An 18433-nucleotide genomic window follows, 5' to 3' on the forward strand; every position below is an offset into this window, starting at 1 on the left:
CTCTCTAAATAATAGGACAAATGGCAAGTATGCTTAGTGTTAATGCTTCAGGTTTCTGTTGCGGGTAGGGAAAATACATGATGTTAATATTCATTGGTGTAATTTGTATTATCCATAATTCCAACATCAAATTCTGCAGTGGTATTTAATGTTTCTTGTAGCATCCTGCCTAGTTATGTGAAGCTACCTGATGTTTCTGTTATGAAGGGAAATTATATGCTTTCAGAAAAAGGTAGAAATTTGGTTAATTGCAGCACCTGAAAGATACCTGTGTTCTCCAGGTATTTTCCTATGAAATATCACTTCATATGAATGAGATTGTTTTAGTTGCATTCATATACTCACTCTTGGGAATGGTTAGGAGTATTTAGGAAATCGCAGATCATAAATTTGAGGCATGTGTTAGAAAATTAAGAGTGAAATGATACAGGTGACGAAGAATCTAATGATATTTTGGGATACAGTTGTTCTTTACTTAATGGTTAGTCGTCTTTTGATGCTTATCTCCATTCTGGATGTGGTAATCCTGTTTGTAAATAATATTAATTGCTAAGGAGAGTAGCTGCTGCTGAGGTACTGTACACATTGATTTGGTGAGGATTAAGCACCAGTGAGAGACAACTTCCAGATAGAGATCTTGTTTATTTCATGGTCAATATCAAATGTATTGCTGCTATTTAAATCGGGATATGAAGGGTGTGTTTTGTCTTTATCTAGCAACTCTTTTCATTCTAAAATCCATTATTATAAACTAAAACGGAAGCGTAGATTTGCTCTCTGAAAGAGGATTCTCTGAGGTTAATTTCAACTTTTTTAAAGCGGTAGTCGAGGTTCCCTACCAGCAGAGGGAGTAAATGTTACAAGTGATACCACCTTGTATTCATCAGCTTTCTCTACCTGAACTAAGTCACTTCAACAGTATAATGAAGCAAGGTAGTAATTGAAACTGTAGGCAAGATTCCCATAACCCATTGTTGCAACACTATCTCAAAATACTTAACAGCATCTTGTAATGCAGTTTTACTTCCTTTTTTTAATCAAGGTGTGTACTTCACACGGTTTGTTTTTCTTCATAACAATAGGCAGGTTTATTATCACGGCGCAGGCCCCTCTATAAGAGGGAGCATCTTTTTTCCCCTCCTACCATTTTTTGCACAGCAGAGCTGAAGCGCAGCATTAAACGAAGAATTTCTGCTTCATTATTTTGTTGTCAATACTAAAGTTATTCTGTTAGTCACGCTTCCATTGAGGAATATGGGTATAAAGAATGTTCTAAACAAGTGTTTGTCTGTTGGTCTCTATCTGCTCTCTACTCTTACTGAAAAAGGCGTTTTGTAGTTTATGCTCTGAGTAGTTCTGTAGTAAAGATACTAGTTTCAGCACTTCCATTGAAGTAGTTTGATCTGTGAAAATGGAGGTCCTAGCTGCTGAATAAGGTGCCCCTTTGGGCCCATGTTCCTTTGGGGAACATGTAAAGAAGTACTATATGAGAGGTAACTGGTAATATAGGTTCAGTTCCCTTGAGACTGAAAACTTTGTATAGATAAATACTTGCTAATTCTTGTTAAAATTTTGTTCCTCTCCAACAGAAACTATACCAGTGTCCTCCTCTACAGACTGGCAAGCGGCTTTTGGGTTTGGTTCCTCCAAACAACAAGAGGACGACCTAGGGTTTGACCCCTTTGACATCACCCGCAAAGCCTTAGCAGACCTGATTGAGAAGGAACTGTCAGTCCAAGACCAACCTTCCCTCTCGCCCACATCTCTTCAGAACCCCACCCCACACACTACAGCTGCCAAAGGGCCAGGCTCTGGATTCCTGCATCCTGCTGCACCCACAAATGCCAACTCTCTCAGTAGCACCTTTCCAGTCATGCCACAGAGGTTCCCGCAGTTTCAACAGCACCGAGCAGTTTACAACTCCTTCAGTTTTCCAGGCCAAGCAGCTCGCTATCCTTGGATGGCCTTCCCACGCAATAGCATCATGCACTTGAACCACACAGCAAATCCCACCTCAAATAGTAATTTCTTGGACTTGAATCTCCCGCCACAGCACAGCACAGGTCTGGGAGGGATCCCTATATCAGGTAGGTGAATCAGGACAGCTATGAATATGACTTGATTCATGCTTTCAGCTTCTCTGAGCTAGGTCAGGAAAAGGGAATAGCCAGCTACAAGTGTTAGAGTGATACCTCTCAACTGACATACCAGGCTTATGAAGGGAGGGAGGAGTATTGTTTTAAATAGGCTCTTTCTGTTCTTTTCAAAAAAAAATAACTGGATACTTAGCCTTGTAATATTGAGCTTTATAAGGAAGGTGGAGTATTCTGTGCCCGCTTAACTTTGTGCCAAAACAGATTGGTATTTTGATTTTTCAGTCTTGCCAGACTGGCTCTCCTTAAGAAGAGGTAGGTCCTGGAAATGCATGATGATTCCAGTGTTGACATGCAGGTGCTGATCAGAGTTCTTAAGGAGGGAAGGAAAAAAAAAGAAAAAAAATTGTAGTGATGGCAATTTGTGCCAGATGTATTGGCTGGGTTGTTCCCTCTTGCGCATAATGAAATGGCTGCGTAATAAAACATTCAGTGCTGTTCACTTCTGTACTTCAGATGGCCTTAATATTATGCCAGTGAAAGATTTTTCACTGAATGAATGCTTGCAACGTGTATAAGAGGATTCATCCTGATTGTGAGGGTGGTGATGTTGGAGGAAAATAAATGAGCACTCAGGCCAGTTTAGGCTGCTCTGGACGGGTTGATAGCCTCTTGCAGTAAGCATTACACCTAATGAGCTAATTGTAGCGAATGTTGGTTTGGTCAGAAACTCAGTTTTGAAATTTGAAATGCTTCCATGTTTCCTATAAGGCTTTGCCGAAACTGGTTCTCTCTTCTGAACTTGCAAAAATCTAAATGATTTTGTATTAAGTTTATAATCAACTGCAGCAAGAAACTCTCTACAATCTGTTTGTAGACATGAGATGAAGAAAACTGCTTCTTGAGACTTTGTCCCTGCTGTTTTCTTCTGATGCCTTTTGAGACGTTCTCCTTGTCCTCTAAGGATAAGGATCGAGAAAAAATCATTATGTATTTTTGTTGCTCCCAGTACAGGAGCTAATTTTGGATTTCTTTCCTGTACTTTGTCCTCTTCGAAGCCTTGTCAAAGCTGTTGTATTGCTGTGGTATCCTTAGGCTGATTTTTTAGTATAAACACTTGCTCCAGACTACAAATGCAGGTAGTTTGCAAGTCTTTGTACTGGCACCGGCAAAGTTCTTGAAATAAAATTACTGATTAATTGATATTGATTATGTTGAAGTGTAAAAAATAAAAACAAGACAAAAAATGTTGTTCTTGAAGTGGAGTCACAAATGCAGTAGTCTAATAGCAATGCAAACTGTTGCTCCCTTTCCCGTAAACTCCATGAAACTTGAAGGCATTACTAGCTATTAAGTTCTGATTTCAGTCTTTTGTGAATCTGTTCTAAAAAGTGCTAGTTCAAGGGACCAGTGACAAGACTATCTCCTGGACCAGGAAGGCTTAAAAAAATCCTTGTGTTGAAAAGTATAATCTGTCTGCATTACAGACTGATTATAGGTCTGCGAAAGTGTTCTTAAAATTGCCTTATTTTAATTGCCTCTGGCAATTTGAAAGTGGTCATCTTTGTCTTTATAGAAGACAGGTAGATAGATCCTTGACTCTACTTTTGAAGAGCCTGGTTCTAGGTTCTTAGTTGATGCTCAGCCAATGTCATATACTTTCCCCGTAGGTTTTAAGGCAACAGAGGTGATATCCTTAAAATATCCTCTTTTTGTATGCTAAAACCAATTAATCTTAAAATATTTTTTGGTAGTTGCAACGCTAAAATAAATAAAGTATCTGCTGTAGTCTCTCTGGAAAGTTACTTTGAGTTCATCTTAATCTCTTGCTGTAGAAAACATTGTTCATTGCCTGGTTTGCAATTGGATAGCCTTAGTTGCTGCACTGCACGTGTTTCTAAGTTGAGCTCAGTTTTGATGCCTCTTTGAGGAAAAGAAGTATCTGTACAAACAGATTGCTCCTTTTTCTTTTCCTGTTGTCAGAAATTATCTTAGTCTCAAGTAGTTCTGGTTTTGTTTGTTCGACTGTGGATTTGTATTGTTTGTATAATGGCTAATACGTCAGAAGCACTAAACTCGAAAATCAGGAGATGCCCTTGTGCTTCTTTTTCCTTGGCGTATTGACTTAATAGTTTCCAATGTATTGATTGTTCTATCTTTTCAAATCCGTATGTCGTGTACAGCCTCTCAATGAATTGCTTCTATATACTTTTTGAGAGACTAATTCCTGTTCTTTATGCTTATTTTCACTCTCTCAGGAGTAGGTGCGTAATTGTGGAACTTCTGCTTTGCTTGTTTGATGCATAGATTCAACTGTCTGCCAGGGATGGTGGAAGAAACTGCTGTACAAGTGCAGAAACCTTGTAGACAGCACCTTGCAGTTGTGTTTATTGCTGGGGTCTCCAGCAGACCTGTTAAAAAGGCCATATGTGTCATAATAGCTATTTAGCAGTATGGTTTAGTTGATGTATGCTTGAAGTTCCTTTGTTAGCCTTTTTTTGTTAGTCTACATCAGGGTGTTATGGAAAATGTTACCAACTCTGCTGTTTCAAATGTAACAGGAGGAGAAACCTAGGATAGGGAAAACTCCAAATTCTCTTTTTCAGCAGGGACTCTCACGTGCATCAGTTGAATATTTGCCAAAAATCTTTTATCTCTCTCTTGCTCTCTTTTTTTTTTCCCCCCCAAACAGGACTAGAAATTCCTAAAAACCCATGATATGGGATCAGTGGATTAAAAAAAATGACACTTGCTCATTCTCATTGCATTATCTGATTAGTTTGCCTTCTCTACTCAACCAGTCCTTTTAAACTTTTCCCTCTCATTTATAGGAAGGCATGCAAATCTAAAAATTATATAGAACTTCAATTGAAGTTAGTATACTAGTGTCTAGGCTTTCTGGAGCCCAGCTTTGGTTGATTTCACTAAATATATTTGTGCTTTTGAAGCTTGTATGAAGAAAACAATGCCTCTTAAACTACTTACTGTTTCTTGCTTTATGTAAGCATTACTATTCACATGATGTGAAATGCTTATGTTTGACATACTAAAAAAAGGTGATGTTCTAAAGCTGCCTGTTAGTTTAAAATCATAACTGTGCTGTATTCAACTGTGCAGCGCCAAGGAGAGCTGTTTATGATGCACAGCAGCTTTAAATGGTGGGTCATGGGCACTACACTGCCTTTCTAACTCAAAAATCCATATTTCTATATGAATTTTTGGTAGCTTATTTATCAGAGGAAGCAGTATTTATTAAACTCATTCTGGTATTCCCAGTGAAATGACGCAATTGTATGTCTAATACGTTAGCAACTGCAAGCCTATAATACTTTGCATGATTGACATAATTTTTATGTGTGTACTTGAAATGTGGCATGTTCATCAGGCATACCTTTGTTCACAGACTTTATTTAAATGAACTCTTTGACTGATTTCCAGGCAGAGGTTTTTCTCTCCCAAAGCTGTGTTTGGTCAGACAGTAGCAGGTGTTATGTATTCCCATTGAAAGTGACAATTTAAACTGGTTGCTGTTGTCTGGGGTGGGATGGCTTAGGTGACTTACTGTGTAATTACAACTCAAATGTGCCTCAGGAGAAAAGTGCAATGACTTTATTTCCGTGCAGCATGATTGTTGCTAAAAGCAATCTTAGGCTAAATTGTATGCAAGCCATCCTAAAAATATAAGGCAGTGGCTCTCCTCTGTTCTGCAGATCATGGCAAAGGAAAGAGCCACTGACAGCAACATGAGGGGATATGTTCCTTTATTTTTGTTTCTTTAGGATATCAGAGAACCCTTTGTACTTTGTCAATAGCTAATTTAATGTCATTGTTGTGACCCTACTGCCCAGCATTGTATTCTGAAATAATATCTGTCATGTTGGGTAATAGGCTGAGGTATGTCTCAGAGTAGCAACGCTTCTTGAGAGCTGAATGTAAAAACTAAGATGCCTATAAAATGATAGGCATGTTCATTGGTAGTGGGAAAACAGAAATATATTGTTTTAATTCTTGACTTTACTGGTGGTTGGTAGTCATGGATTTTTCTCTATAGAAAAAGTATAAGAACAAACGTACACTGTTAAAAGTGTGAGGGGAAAGTTCTAAATAATTAGTCCACCTTTGCTGTCAGTTCTATGCAAGGGGAAGTAATTAGTATTTTGAGACATTCCCTGTTATTTCATGTATTAATTTCATAATTTTCCTCTGAATTTTACTTCCTAATGAGAAAACCAACTTACCTGTTTAAGAACTTACTAAATCAATAGCGATGAGGTAGTTTGAAATTGTAGTTTTTCCAAGACTAATGCTACCTGGTATGATTTATATACATTCTTCCCATATATATCAGGCATATACTAGAAAACTAAGAGAAATAGTCGGGTGGACACAGAGGCAAATAGGGAGCGCAAACAATAAACCCAATTTAAAGTAGGGGAAGAGGAAAGCTTTATCTGCTTTCAGAACAGAGTGCCTGAATGTCTTAAGTGTAGTTGAATATAATGGATAAATCAAAGTTTTGGTGTATCAAGACCTTTTATTTTTGATGTCGTAGCTAATTTTTATATGCACAGCCTAATTGATGGGGATGTGTACATTTAAAGATGAGATTGAGCCAGTAAATAGGAAGATGATTCAGTTTTTAAGTTTGCCATACAGCAGTCTTTGCGATAATGGTTTAACATACTTTATTAAGATATTGATTAATATGCACTCTCTTTGAATCTTGTCTGTGACTCGATTTTGTGAAGAAATAGCTAGTAGCAGGGAGGGCAAAGCATGAAGCTTATATTAAGAAGGACCAACTATGTGTGCAGTAACCATTTTAACTCTGCTTCTGAGCTTTTCTGTATCTGAGCAGCTTACCGTTTTGCACCTTCTCCCACTTTAAATTCTGTGGCCTCCATGCCCTCGGCTATTGAGCTTGTCTTAAACATCAGTTCCTTCTTTGTCTAATGCTACCTTTTGGACAACATTTTAGTAAAACTAAGAGAGATCTTAATATGTTGGCTATGACCTTACTGCTTTAAAGACTTTATTTAGGCCATGGAGAAGAGCGAGGTATAAATCAGAACTAATGTTGAAATTCTCTGCCTTTAATACCTAGAGTCTTGGTCTGACTTCATGTTTTCTCAAAAAGTAACCTCATTTTCATTTGGGACACAATTTTCTTATTTACCCTTTGCCCTTCTGACTTTGTCTCCTCTCTCCAGATTGACTGTTAATAGCGTATTCTATCTCTGGAACAAAGAAAGATGTGGCTTGTTTTGTATAGTGACGGGGAGCCAAAAAAACCTAAAATTGCAGCATAGCTGATATTTTTCTGTAGTCTTAGGCAAATTATATGATATTTTGCTTCCACTCCCGTATGCGTTTAAAAGAGAGGCTGACCTGTGTTGTATGGTTGTTGAATTCAGCGTATTGTAAAATTTACCATTCTTGATATGCTGTGTACAAAATACACCTATTTCTTTACTCCTAGCAACAGTTGATGTAACTTAAACAGTGCTGCCTCGCATCCCTTTGTTTAGGTGCAGGGGTTGAAAGGACCGTTTGTCACGCTTTTCCTCAATACGTGAGGAGTTTACTGCCAGTCTTAAGTACAGATGGTCTTATATTTAACGTTGAGAGATGCATTAGTCCGGTAGTAGCCTTTAAAGAAGGCTGCTAGTTCGTTTGGCCTTCCTTGCTGTTTTGGCTTTCTGACAGCAGCTGGGTGGAAAGCACTGCAGCAAAAATTCTACTTTTCTGTGCTCCCGATTCCATTTATGGTTGTGTACTGCTGAAGGCTTTCTCTCATTAAGTATGAATGTTGAAAGTCTGGGAGTCTTTTGAAAATCTTGACTGAGAAAAACTAATGGTTTCAGGTGTCAGGTTTGGCATGGCACCTCCAAAAACTTTCTAGACCAAAAATCTCCACAAAGATTCACAAAGCAGCTTCTCCCTGATAATTCTGATCTTGATAGATCACCACCCTTTTGGAAAAAAGGGAATGAAGAGCGCCGTTTGTAAAGAACGCTCATCTCCTGTTCCCTGTGTAGGTTTTACTGACCATTGCATAGACCCTAATGTGTTCAGGTTTCCTCAGCGAAGATGGCTGTTTCTAGTGTAACCTTTGCCATTGAATATTTTTGTTCTTTGCATTAGTTCTTATTCCTGAGGTATCCAAATGCTTTTCCTGGAGGCTCTTGGGCACGTACCCCCACCCAGCTTCTTTACCAGGCGCTTTGTGTTAGCGTGCGTTTACCCCCCCCCCTCCCCTCCTGCTGCAATTCAGAGCTCGTTTCCAAGCTCTGACTCTCACTTCTTTGATTTACAGTCATAACTTATTTTGTATTTCACTGGGAAGCGTTGAAATGTTCAGCACAATGTATAACAAAAATCCAATTTGAAACTAAACTTTTGGCTTGCTTGCTCCTGTTGCTCTGGAGATCCTATTTTTAATGCATCCAAAGTGGTGCTACTAGGTTTAAAATGTAGTAGCATGTATATGGAAGTGAGATTTCTATGACTCATTTTAAAAATACTAGGTCAATGTAAAGTTTTAAACTAGAATTACATTGTTTGAAATCTGCTATGAATATTCCCTGTCCTACCTCTGGTATTTAGTACCTTAACTCCCATACGCTGACTACATTTACTAGTAAGATCTGCCTGCCTTAATGTAGTCTTGTCACGATCTCTCCGAGAATTACATCCACAGCACCTGTTCTTTAAAATAGCCTTGCTATTTTTCCATCTGTTTTAAAATCTCATCTGACTCCCCCTCCTCTCCAGTGCCTTTTCAGTGCTTATATTGCAACTGTTTTAAAACTCCTAAGGAATTTTTCTTATGACTGTACAGGAGATATTATTCCAAACAGTGCTTGATGTATAAATATCTGTGCACTCATCTCTGGGAGATTGGTTTAAGCTCTTAAACTTTTGAAAAACTTTGATCATAAAGTTATTCAATATGGCAGTGAAGGACATACATACTGGTTTTTTTGAGTAGTAAGATGCCTATTTTTTAAAAGATGTTATTTTAATTTGGAATAAAAATATGAAAAATATGTAAAAAAAAAAATGTAAAAAGAAAAATCCTGCAACTTCTTTCAGTTGTAATATTTCAGAGGAAGATTAATCACATTAACATAGCTAGACTTGAAATAAATGCTGTGTTGGCAGAAACTGGTGGCCTGAGGGCCTGGACTGGGTTTGCCTTCTCAATCCTCAGTTGTGACAGTTTTCGGGTAACTCTTTAGCAGAAGCTGCAGGAAGAAATAGTGTTTGAAGTGGGTCACCTCTATTGGAAGATGGCATTTAGTAATCAGAATGATTTCGGTATCATGGAAGCCTTATTTTTCTTTTCAGCTTCCTTGTAAGTTTATCCAGTATTTCCACAGGATGGATTGAAGTATCTACAGGCACACATGAGCCTTCCTTGTTTGTTTCAAATGTGGACAAGCTAGAAAATGGGTGTACCATTTCTCAGAGTAATCATAATACTTTGCTGAAGCTATTCTCACCACGTTGGTCAGAGGATTGCTCAGGATACTCCTGGAGTTCTGGGTTTTATATAGGCTGTTGCTGATTACTGACAAAACTTTCAAGTTTCCATTTTGTTTCCCAGTTCTAGTTATTGCATTGACCATGGGGAAAATTCTGTATGTTTTACTCTTGTTTATACACATGCTCACACACCCTGCAAATACACTTATGGGATTGCCGTTTGAGGTCAAAGTTGTTTTTCCCCACTGATGTCTAGAGTAACCTAGCGAGATTGAACTTTGTGATTGATACAGGAACTAAGTATAAGCAGCAGGTATACTTAGTTTTAGATTAAGTTTGGTTAATTAGGTGGATGGAAATTGTACATCTTTCCAGGCTTTTTAATTGGGATATTCTGTGTGTAGGAGTTTTTCCACTCATATCAGTAACTTTAACAGTGTTTTTGTGCTCTCAATTTAGGCTCTTTTCAAGATTACCAGTGTCAAGAACCACTTATTTTGTTACGTGGTCCTCTTTCAGATGAGTGTCTTGTTAGCTCACATGAAAAGGAGAGGATATTTACTGTCATGGAAGTATTACGGAATATTTTGTAATTTTTGTATGCAGGACATCAGGCCTCAACTTGATTGAGGTCTTGAACATTAAACATATTCAGTAATAAACCATTAAAATTCAGCAGTAAAAATGCTGGAATACTCTGGGATACTGTGGAAACATCTAATGTGAAGTCAAGCATGCTTTTCAAAGCAAGCTAGAATTTAAATCTTCTTATAGCTTAAAATAACGTGACTGGCTGCTATAATTATGTATTAGACTTGGTCTCTTGAGCCGTAGTAAGCATGAGACAATCACGAGAATGCTCCAAAATAATAAATGTAAAATTGTTTTTCTCAAGTCTAACAAAGTTCTGACACTATACATACAAGCAAATAAGAATATTGAATAAATATTGAATATCTAAGATGAGGTAGTCCCTCATTGACCCTTGTAGAAGGGATTTCCCCCTGAAAATAGATTAATTTTTCTGTCTCTTAAGGCTTATTTAGTCACAGAAAGCTTAAAGCTTATACTGTCGGATGATCAGCATGAAGGAAAATTTATTTAGAAAAACTTGTTTTACCCTTTAAAAATGTGTATATTAAAATTCAGTGTATTGCTCCAGTACTTGATAGTTTGGCTTACTGAGCTGCATGTTAAGTACATCTAATTTTTACATTGAAAAATAGTGCTGGTTTGATTTGCATATCTATCTTTTTAAATTGGGTAGGTGTGGAATTACTGATCCCTATGATTATATTATGGAATAAAGGTAAAAGCTGCTTTACTTGTATGGCTTTGAAGTCGAGGTTAGACTGATGTCTCTGCACTACTGAAGTCAATTTAGTGTACTTATGTGTGTATATATTTTTTTTCTCTTGCTCTTAGAACTTATGACCGTAAGACTTCTCATTTGAAATCAGCACTGTGGAAAGAAATTTAGAAAACCGTTCAGCTGATTTTCATGCATAGAGAATGTCTCTGAGGTTTTTCCATGTTCTCTTTAAACAGCTCTACTTCTTAGCGGTCCTGTCACTTGGTATCTCTCTAATATGAAGGTACCAGAGGCTAACTGTATTCCTGATGGGCCCCACTGCTATTTTAATGTGGGTAGAGTCAGTTTTCTTTATTTTAACAGTCATGTTCTCAGGCTTCTATGAATCTTTGTGAAACTTCATGTGACTTAAGCATTGTGGGATTCCTAGAAGTCATTGATATACAGAATCAATCAAATCTGAATATGAAATCCTTCAGACCTTAACTCTTACCTGTTTAAATGGGATTTCACTCGTGTTTTAAAAATTCCATGAGCAAAGAAGCTTTTCTTCTCATTGAAGTGACATAGGTGCAGCTTCGATTATATAGCTGATATGATGGTAGATAAGTGTATAAGCTTTGGATTAAACGTTTTCAAGATTATTTAATGTGGTAGGATCATTTCATTGTAAGATAAGGCAAAATGTCCATTCCTTCTCCCCCGATGCAATGAAATATGAGACAACTTTTTGCAAAGGAGAAATAGCAATAGCAGAAAATCATCTTGAGAGGAAAATGGAGAAGCCCCAGTCACTTCCCAGAGGAGGATGAAGGGCAGTTTCACAGGAGCGCAGCCTGCATGTAGCGTTTATTACAGTAGGTAGCACTGAACGTAGACTAGGACTAACGGGGATGTTGCTGCAAAAGGGATGCTTTTCTACTGGCCATATTTGGCTCTGTAATTGAGTTGAAAGCCTCTTGCTGAGCTCCATTTCTGGTTCTTTCCTGCCCCTTTTTTCTTCTGGGCTGTTCTTGTTTAACACTTTGTTATTCTGGTCCTCTTGTAGAGGCTTCAGAACTAGCTGTTGTACTGTGCCCTTGGAGGTTACACACGGGCCTCCTTACAGTCAAGTTATTGCAATAGTCATTCTCCTTCTAAATATACCTTGATAGTCTCTTCACTTGTTTTATTGCTACTCACCTTGTGCAGTCAGTTACAGAGCATTGCTAATAAGGTGGTTTTGTTTCATATAGTAGTTTCTGTCTGAATGTCTTTTGCTTAGTTAAAGCTTTTTCGGTAGCACTGCTATATGCCTTGGTCATGCAGATGGCATACTAATGCGGTTCTCAAAAGGTTGCAACCTAGGTTTGGAGGAGTGTTTACTTTTCAGCAGGAATTTATATAGGACTTTTGGCGTAAAAATATTTACCTGCTATGCAATCAATACCAGATCAGGCTCTTCTATTAGCTTGGAATATACTTTTGGTTTAAAAAAAAAAAAAAAGCTAACTACACTTGTTTTACATTTCCTTAACGTGATAATCTTGTGATTTTTGGCTATTAGTCATATATTTATTTAAGCACGTACTATGTGAATCTTGATACAGATGTGATCATAATCTCATTGCAATTGGAACAAAAACTTGAAGTCGCCCTAATTTTTCTAGTTTTGCATTCATTCTAGTTTTGCATTCATTCAAGCATTGCTTGTCTCCCATCTAAATAGATTGTAAGACATGCTCTCTATTGCCTTTAAAATAAAAGATAAAATGCCCTGGCATCACAAACATGGCATAGCCAAATTTGAAACACTTTTGGGTCTGCATTGTGGTGCTGGTCAAAGTTTATGAAGTCATGAAAAGTCTGTCTCAGTAAAACTAGCTCTTTAACACATCCGTTCTGAAGTATCGAGTATGTAAAATAGAACACTTTCTTTCTAGGGTTTCTTCCTCTGAACCCTCCCTTCCCCAAATTCTGCTCAGCCTGATTTGAAGGAATAATGTCAAAGCATTGCAGATACTGGATGTTAAAGTAATGCTACCAGACTGTCTAAAAAGATGTTGTCATGGGCAATGACTGTGTTACAGATTCATAAAATCACCGATTTCTCATACAGATGAGTGTTCAAGCTTCTCAGTCTTCTCAGTCACCTTCTATTTTAAACTAAGCATTTTTGCTTTAAAATGTGTGGACAGGTGGTGATTAAGCTTTTTTCTCCCCTTATTTGCTCTCTGTAAGATGGTTGTTGACTTTGAAAATGTGAGATAAAATTGCTGTCGTCTCAGAAACATGAAAAAGTTCAGCGCTAGAACCGTGGGATCTGCTCACCTCTGGGAGCACAAGTTTCCACCAGACCAAACGGGTTTATAAAATGCATATCCAGGGAAGACTGAATTTCAGGATGGGGCTGTCAGCTGTGTTGGAGGCTTTCATGTGAATATTAGTTCTTTTAGTGGAGCTTTGCCAGGTTATTCTGTTGCCCCAGCAACAAGATGGGGGAAAAAGAAATCTCTGTTGCCAATTATCTTCAAATTGGTATGTAAAATCCTTTCATTCCAGTCAAGTGGATATGAACCTGTTTGCTTCCACGTTTTCCCACTCTTGGACATACTGCTTTAAATTAGTATGAGGCTATGGAAATAGTGTTTTCCTTCCTTCAGATGGGGAAGGATTAAAACACTGGCTCTTGCATTAGTAGATCATGATAAACTGAGACAGAAGTCTGCTCGCTAGTCATAAAACTAATCCCTTCTACCAAATAAGTTTAGAAGCAGGAGAAGATAATAGGAAAATACTCTTTTTTTAAATAGACCTATATTCCCTGGAAGCTAGCCTCTTCTTATTTTTAAACACTGTACTAGCTTCCTGGTGAAGTATAAACTTAATCAACAAAAAGGAAAAAGTAGCCATGGGATGAGTAGTAATTTCTCCTGCAAATGCCTGTCTCTAACATACGGGTTGGTTTTGTTTTGCTGAAGTAGTGGAAGTACTGATTATGGTGGACTTGCATTTCCAGTTGCAAGACTCACGTTTAAAACCTGTCAGACTCCAGCGGAAACGTACTGAGTTAACTCTTTGGTTTGAGTCTTGCTTTTTTGCCCCCCAAAATTGCTCATGTACTGGTTTGCATCAGGAGTTTTTCTACGTGGGTGTTCTTCCTAGTGGTAGGCAGTAACTGAGGACCTGGAGGGTAGAGCAGGAGACTCTTTGCAAGAAAATTTGCGCTGTAGAGGAACTCTTGTAAGGGCCAGTGAATTAGGAAAAGCATGTGAAATTTTGGCGATGTGGCAGTGATCTTACTTTTATTATTCTTAGAGTAATCTGTCCTAGAATTAGAAGAGAAGGTAGCAGATCACCCTCCAGTCACCACTGTTTTCCCCCTGCTGCCCTCCAGTGCGTGACTGCAGTGTGCTGCATTCTCTGTATTAATCCCATCTAATTTAACCCCTTACCAGATCCCATATTACAAAATAAATTTAATTGCTGCGTTTGTCCTCAGAGCCTGTGAGTCTCCAAAAAAGCTGAGAAGTTTTCTATTTGGTCAACCCCAATGGTTGGTGTTTATTTATTCTGTGGCATTATCAGCTAAACCACAAAACTCTTACAGGCCCCGAGTGGTGCAGTGCTTGTTCTCCGTTGTCAGAGGGCAGTGTTGTTGGTCACAGCTTGCCTTGCAGCCCTGCCAACCCTGCTGTCTGCAGAAGACAGCAAATCTTTTGGAATACTTTATTTTGCAATTTGTTTTTATCCTGGAGCACGAGATTTTAATAAGTAATAGAGACATCCTTATTGTTAGCAGATGTAACGTTTTTATAGACAGTGAATCTTTTTAGGACTTTAATCTCTTGATGTCTCTGATTCCAAGTGGATTTTGTACTGAGAGTCGAGACAAAGGGCAGTCTTCCTTACAACTTCATGTTATTTCCTTTTGTTCTGTGTTAGGGTAAAGTAACAGTGGTCCCCTATGCCTGCCTCGCAGATGAATGTGTCTTCTCACCAAACAGTGCCAGCTTTTCCCACTCCTTGAAAAAGTGCTGTGAAAAATCTTCCATCTCAACTGCTTATGACCTTTCTGGACTCTTATGTATGCTGCAGTATGTCTTTTATATGGACGGTAACATGACAAAATCTGTATATTATCTTAGCACAAAATAGCCTAATGCCATACTATCCTATCCTATTCCTTGTAAGTTATGACATCTTTTTTTCTTGCTGTTGGTGATACTGAGCCGTCTGTGCTGACGTTAGACTCTTTCCAAATGATATTACTTGGCACTGTGTGTGTGCGCATCCACGCGCTTGTTGCGGGTGTGTAGTTTACTACCCATTTACTTGCTTGTACGCTAATTCTGAAAGGATGCTGGGGGTTAGTGATATGCATAAGTAAGATCATTATGAGCTTGTAGATCCCCAGCATGCAGGGATTGTAATGAGTATGTTCACTCTTGTGCAGCTCTGGTAAGCATCTTGTGCGTGTTTTTGCCCCATAGTGGAAGTGAGTAACTGAACGGAGCTGCGTGTTTTTTGCACAAGCTTAGCATTGAGCTTTTGGAAGCAGTTGTGAGAAAATAAAGCGGAAACTGATTTGTGTCCCATGTAGCATCTCTCACAAAAGTATTTTTTCTGTATTGGTGAGTTGGCTATTTTTATTATGGTGACTGAATTAGAGATTTGTCTCAAATAGGCTTATGGATGCGGGCAAAAATCTACCAAGTATATTTGTGACTAGTTACAATTTCTTAATTTGTTTGAATTTTAACCCTAGGATTATTTAAGTAATTTTTTTGTAAAAATGTCAAGTATCTCGTAAGTCTGAGAGAAAAATTAAATGCACTAAACTCTTTAAAGCTGTTTATTGTGCATTTGTATTACAGGGAGTAAAGTGGGAGCTTGAGAGAACAGGAAGTAGGTTTAATTTACAGTAGAAGTGATGGTACAAGTGAGAGCCAGTTGTGTGCGCTAGGGCTTGATGCTAAATGAGCATAGAACAAATCGTTGTTTTTTTTTTCTTTTTAAACCCAAAGTGACTTATAACCTAGGCCCTGTAGCGTGTTTTGGTGCTGCGCACAGCCCGTGGATACTGTCACGTTTAAGTCAGGATGCTTGATAGCACACAGACAGGAGAAAAGCAGAGGTTGCTAAAAAGCTGATCTTATGCGACTGGCTTGAGCCAGAGCTGCAGTTTTGATGGTGCTTTCCCTCGAACACCGCAGCACTTAAAAAGTAACGTGACGCATGTACTCATAGGCAGGCTTTCTTTGTTTATTTCTGCTACCGGATTGTTGACCTGTCTTTTTGTTGTTTTTTGCGTAAGAGTTGTCTGTCTTCCACTTTTGAGGTGCTTTATGCCCTAACTTTTGAAGAAGAGGGATCCCCTAGCCTCTACCAGTAAGTGAGGATATCTGTTGCCTGTAAGCCTTCCAAAGTCTCTTGTTAAACTGTATTCTGCAAATTCTAAACTCTGACTGTCCAGGCACAAAGGACGGTTTCTGTAGTTATGGTACACTCTTTGCGTTGATGCTGTTATCCCTCTCCAAGTTCCCCATGCAGCAACCGTCTGTCCTGGCCTCAGGCGTTCCAGATGTCAGCTGCTGTCGTGCTACATGGAGATGTTTATGTACACAGATAAAAGCTTATGCTGTATAGCTGTATTAAATGGCCATATTAGGCGTGCAGCGGGTTAGAAATACCTTGCTGCAACAGTCATCACAGGCTAAGTGGCTATAGCAGATTAACATACTGACTGGTTTTGAAGTTCAGATGGTGACATATACTGAAGTCTGACTTATGTGTATTGCTATTTGTGATTGAAGTTGCTTGCCGTAAGCAACAGAGAGAACATGTTCTTGTATAAAGTTTATTCTTTTAAAAAAAACTTCAGCTCCGGAGAAGCAAAGTTCTGTATGAAAGCACAGGTTTTCAACAATTTACTTTTTTTTTTTCTAGTTACGAAGGTGGTTACTGGAGACATCAGTCTTTTTTGAGTGTTCAAAAATTTTTGTTACAAAAATTGCCAAGGAAGGGTTTGATAGTGAGCGTCTGCTTTCTTCACTCTCCATCATACAGATATAGTTGTGTGTTTCCATGAAGACTTCAATCTTTTCCATTGTTGATGTAGGAGCAGTATTATGCAAGTATCTCACTACTTGTGATTGGCCTGAAAATCCTCTTTTGAGCTAGGACAACCAGAGGTGGTATAAAAAGTTGTATGCTACACTTCTGTCAAAAAAAGTAAGAGGCAGGCCCAGCATACTTTCCAGTATTATCCTTTCAAATAAATTTAACTGCTAGACTTTCTGTATTTGTTGATAGGCACTAGGTTGCTTGTGTCTGTTTTGCTGGTTTGTTTTCCTTTAAGGTACCTAAAACAAGAAATGAATGACAGAACCCAATAGTCTGTTGTAGTGCTAATAGCTACGTTATCCTTTTGTTCTCCTTTGTCAGTGCGTGCCCTGGAACAGTTAGCTGAATAGTTCAGACTTGATTGTTTTGGTGTTCAGCTGGTTTGCCTCTAACTGAGGCTTGAGGATATTGTTGTGCCGGGAATTATTCTGAAGGGTCTTTAAAGAATTTTTGCTACCGCTCTACAACGGCGAGAGGAAACTGCATTCCTTCCAACTTCATGAGAAACTGGTTACCGTTACCTTCTGAAGAACATCTGTAGGGCAGTGAATGAGCAAGCTATAATAAAACCAAAACCTTTTGTGGTACTCCCCTCACCTCCCTGGTTCCTCAAGTGACTTATGTTCAGTTTCTGTAGCAAAGCCCTACCTAGCCTTTCTTCACTTCAATATACTTCAAAGAAAGCAACCCTTTCAAGTCTGCTGACCACTGATAAAGGCAGATGAATTGGGTTATCTAGTGTGCAGGAGAGTCTTCTCCTAAAGGATCTGGTGGGTTGTCCCCCAGTAGTAATGGAGGCAGAGCCACTCTGACTTGAAAGAGTCTCTGAATTGAAAAAATGGGGGAATATGAATTGGGGGAGGAGTTAAATCTTTCTCCCACTCTTACACTTAGTTTAAAACCTGCCAGCCTCTCTGAATAATTCATCAGCCATATAAACATCACCCTAGTTTTTGGATAGGGAAAGTATTAAATGCTTAGTTTAAAAAGTAAAATTAAAATCCCATACCCCACCAAAGAAGGACATCTGTTTCTAACTTCAGCTTTTTATTTTTTTATCTTTCATTTTTTTTGTTGGTAAATCTCCCAGACAACAGCAGTTCTGTAGAGAGTTTAAATATGAAGGAATGGCAGGACGGGCTAAGGGCACTTCTACCGAACATTAACATCAACTTTGGTGGACTGCCCAATGCTTCTTCCCCCTCCAACGCCAACCACAGTGTACCAACGTCCAACACTGCCACCACCGACAGCCTGAATTGGGACAGCCCTGGCAGCTGGATGGACCCCGCAATCATCACAGGTAACCGTTTCTCACTCCTTCAGCTCCGCTGGCAAACCATCAAATGGGTATTTGGCACAAACTGATTTGCATCTGGAAAAAAGTCAGTATGCGGTGGTCTCTTCCAGCTTCCATCCACAAAACCTCAAGGGT

General features: G+C 38.7%; 1 protein-coding gene across 15 annotated transcripts in view; it reads left to right on the forward strand.

Moving 5' to 3' along the window:
* CNOT4 (CCR4-NOT transcription complex subunit 4) overlaps positions 1-18433 on the forward strand; it is an 83705-nt gene that overhangs the window by 63240 nt on the left and 2032 nt on the right. For 8 of the 15 annotated variants that reach the window (XM_068939047.1, XM_068939027.1, XM_068939069.1 and 5 more), the window contains one exon: positions 1590-2087. In XM_068939047.1, coding sequence (XP_068795148.1) covers positions 1590-2087 — 498 coding nt within the window. Of the gene's footprint in view, positions 1-1589; positions 2088-18088; positions 18302-18433 lie in introns of all 15 variants that reach the window. The other 7 variants (XM_009677578.2, XM_068938996.1, XM_068938985.1 and 4 more) reach the window with 1 other exon arrangement.

The sequence above is a fragment of the Struthio camelus genome, chromosome 1, assembly GCF_040807025.1.
Source record: "Struthio camelus isolate bStrCam1 chromosome 1, bStrCam1.hap1, whole genome shotgun sequence".
Classification (NCBI taxonomy): Eukaryota; Metazoa; Chordata; class Aves; order Struthioniformes; family Struthionidae; genus Struthio; species Struthio camelus.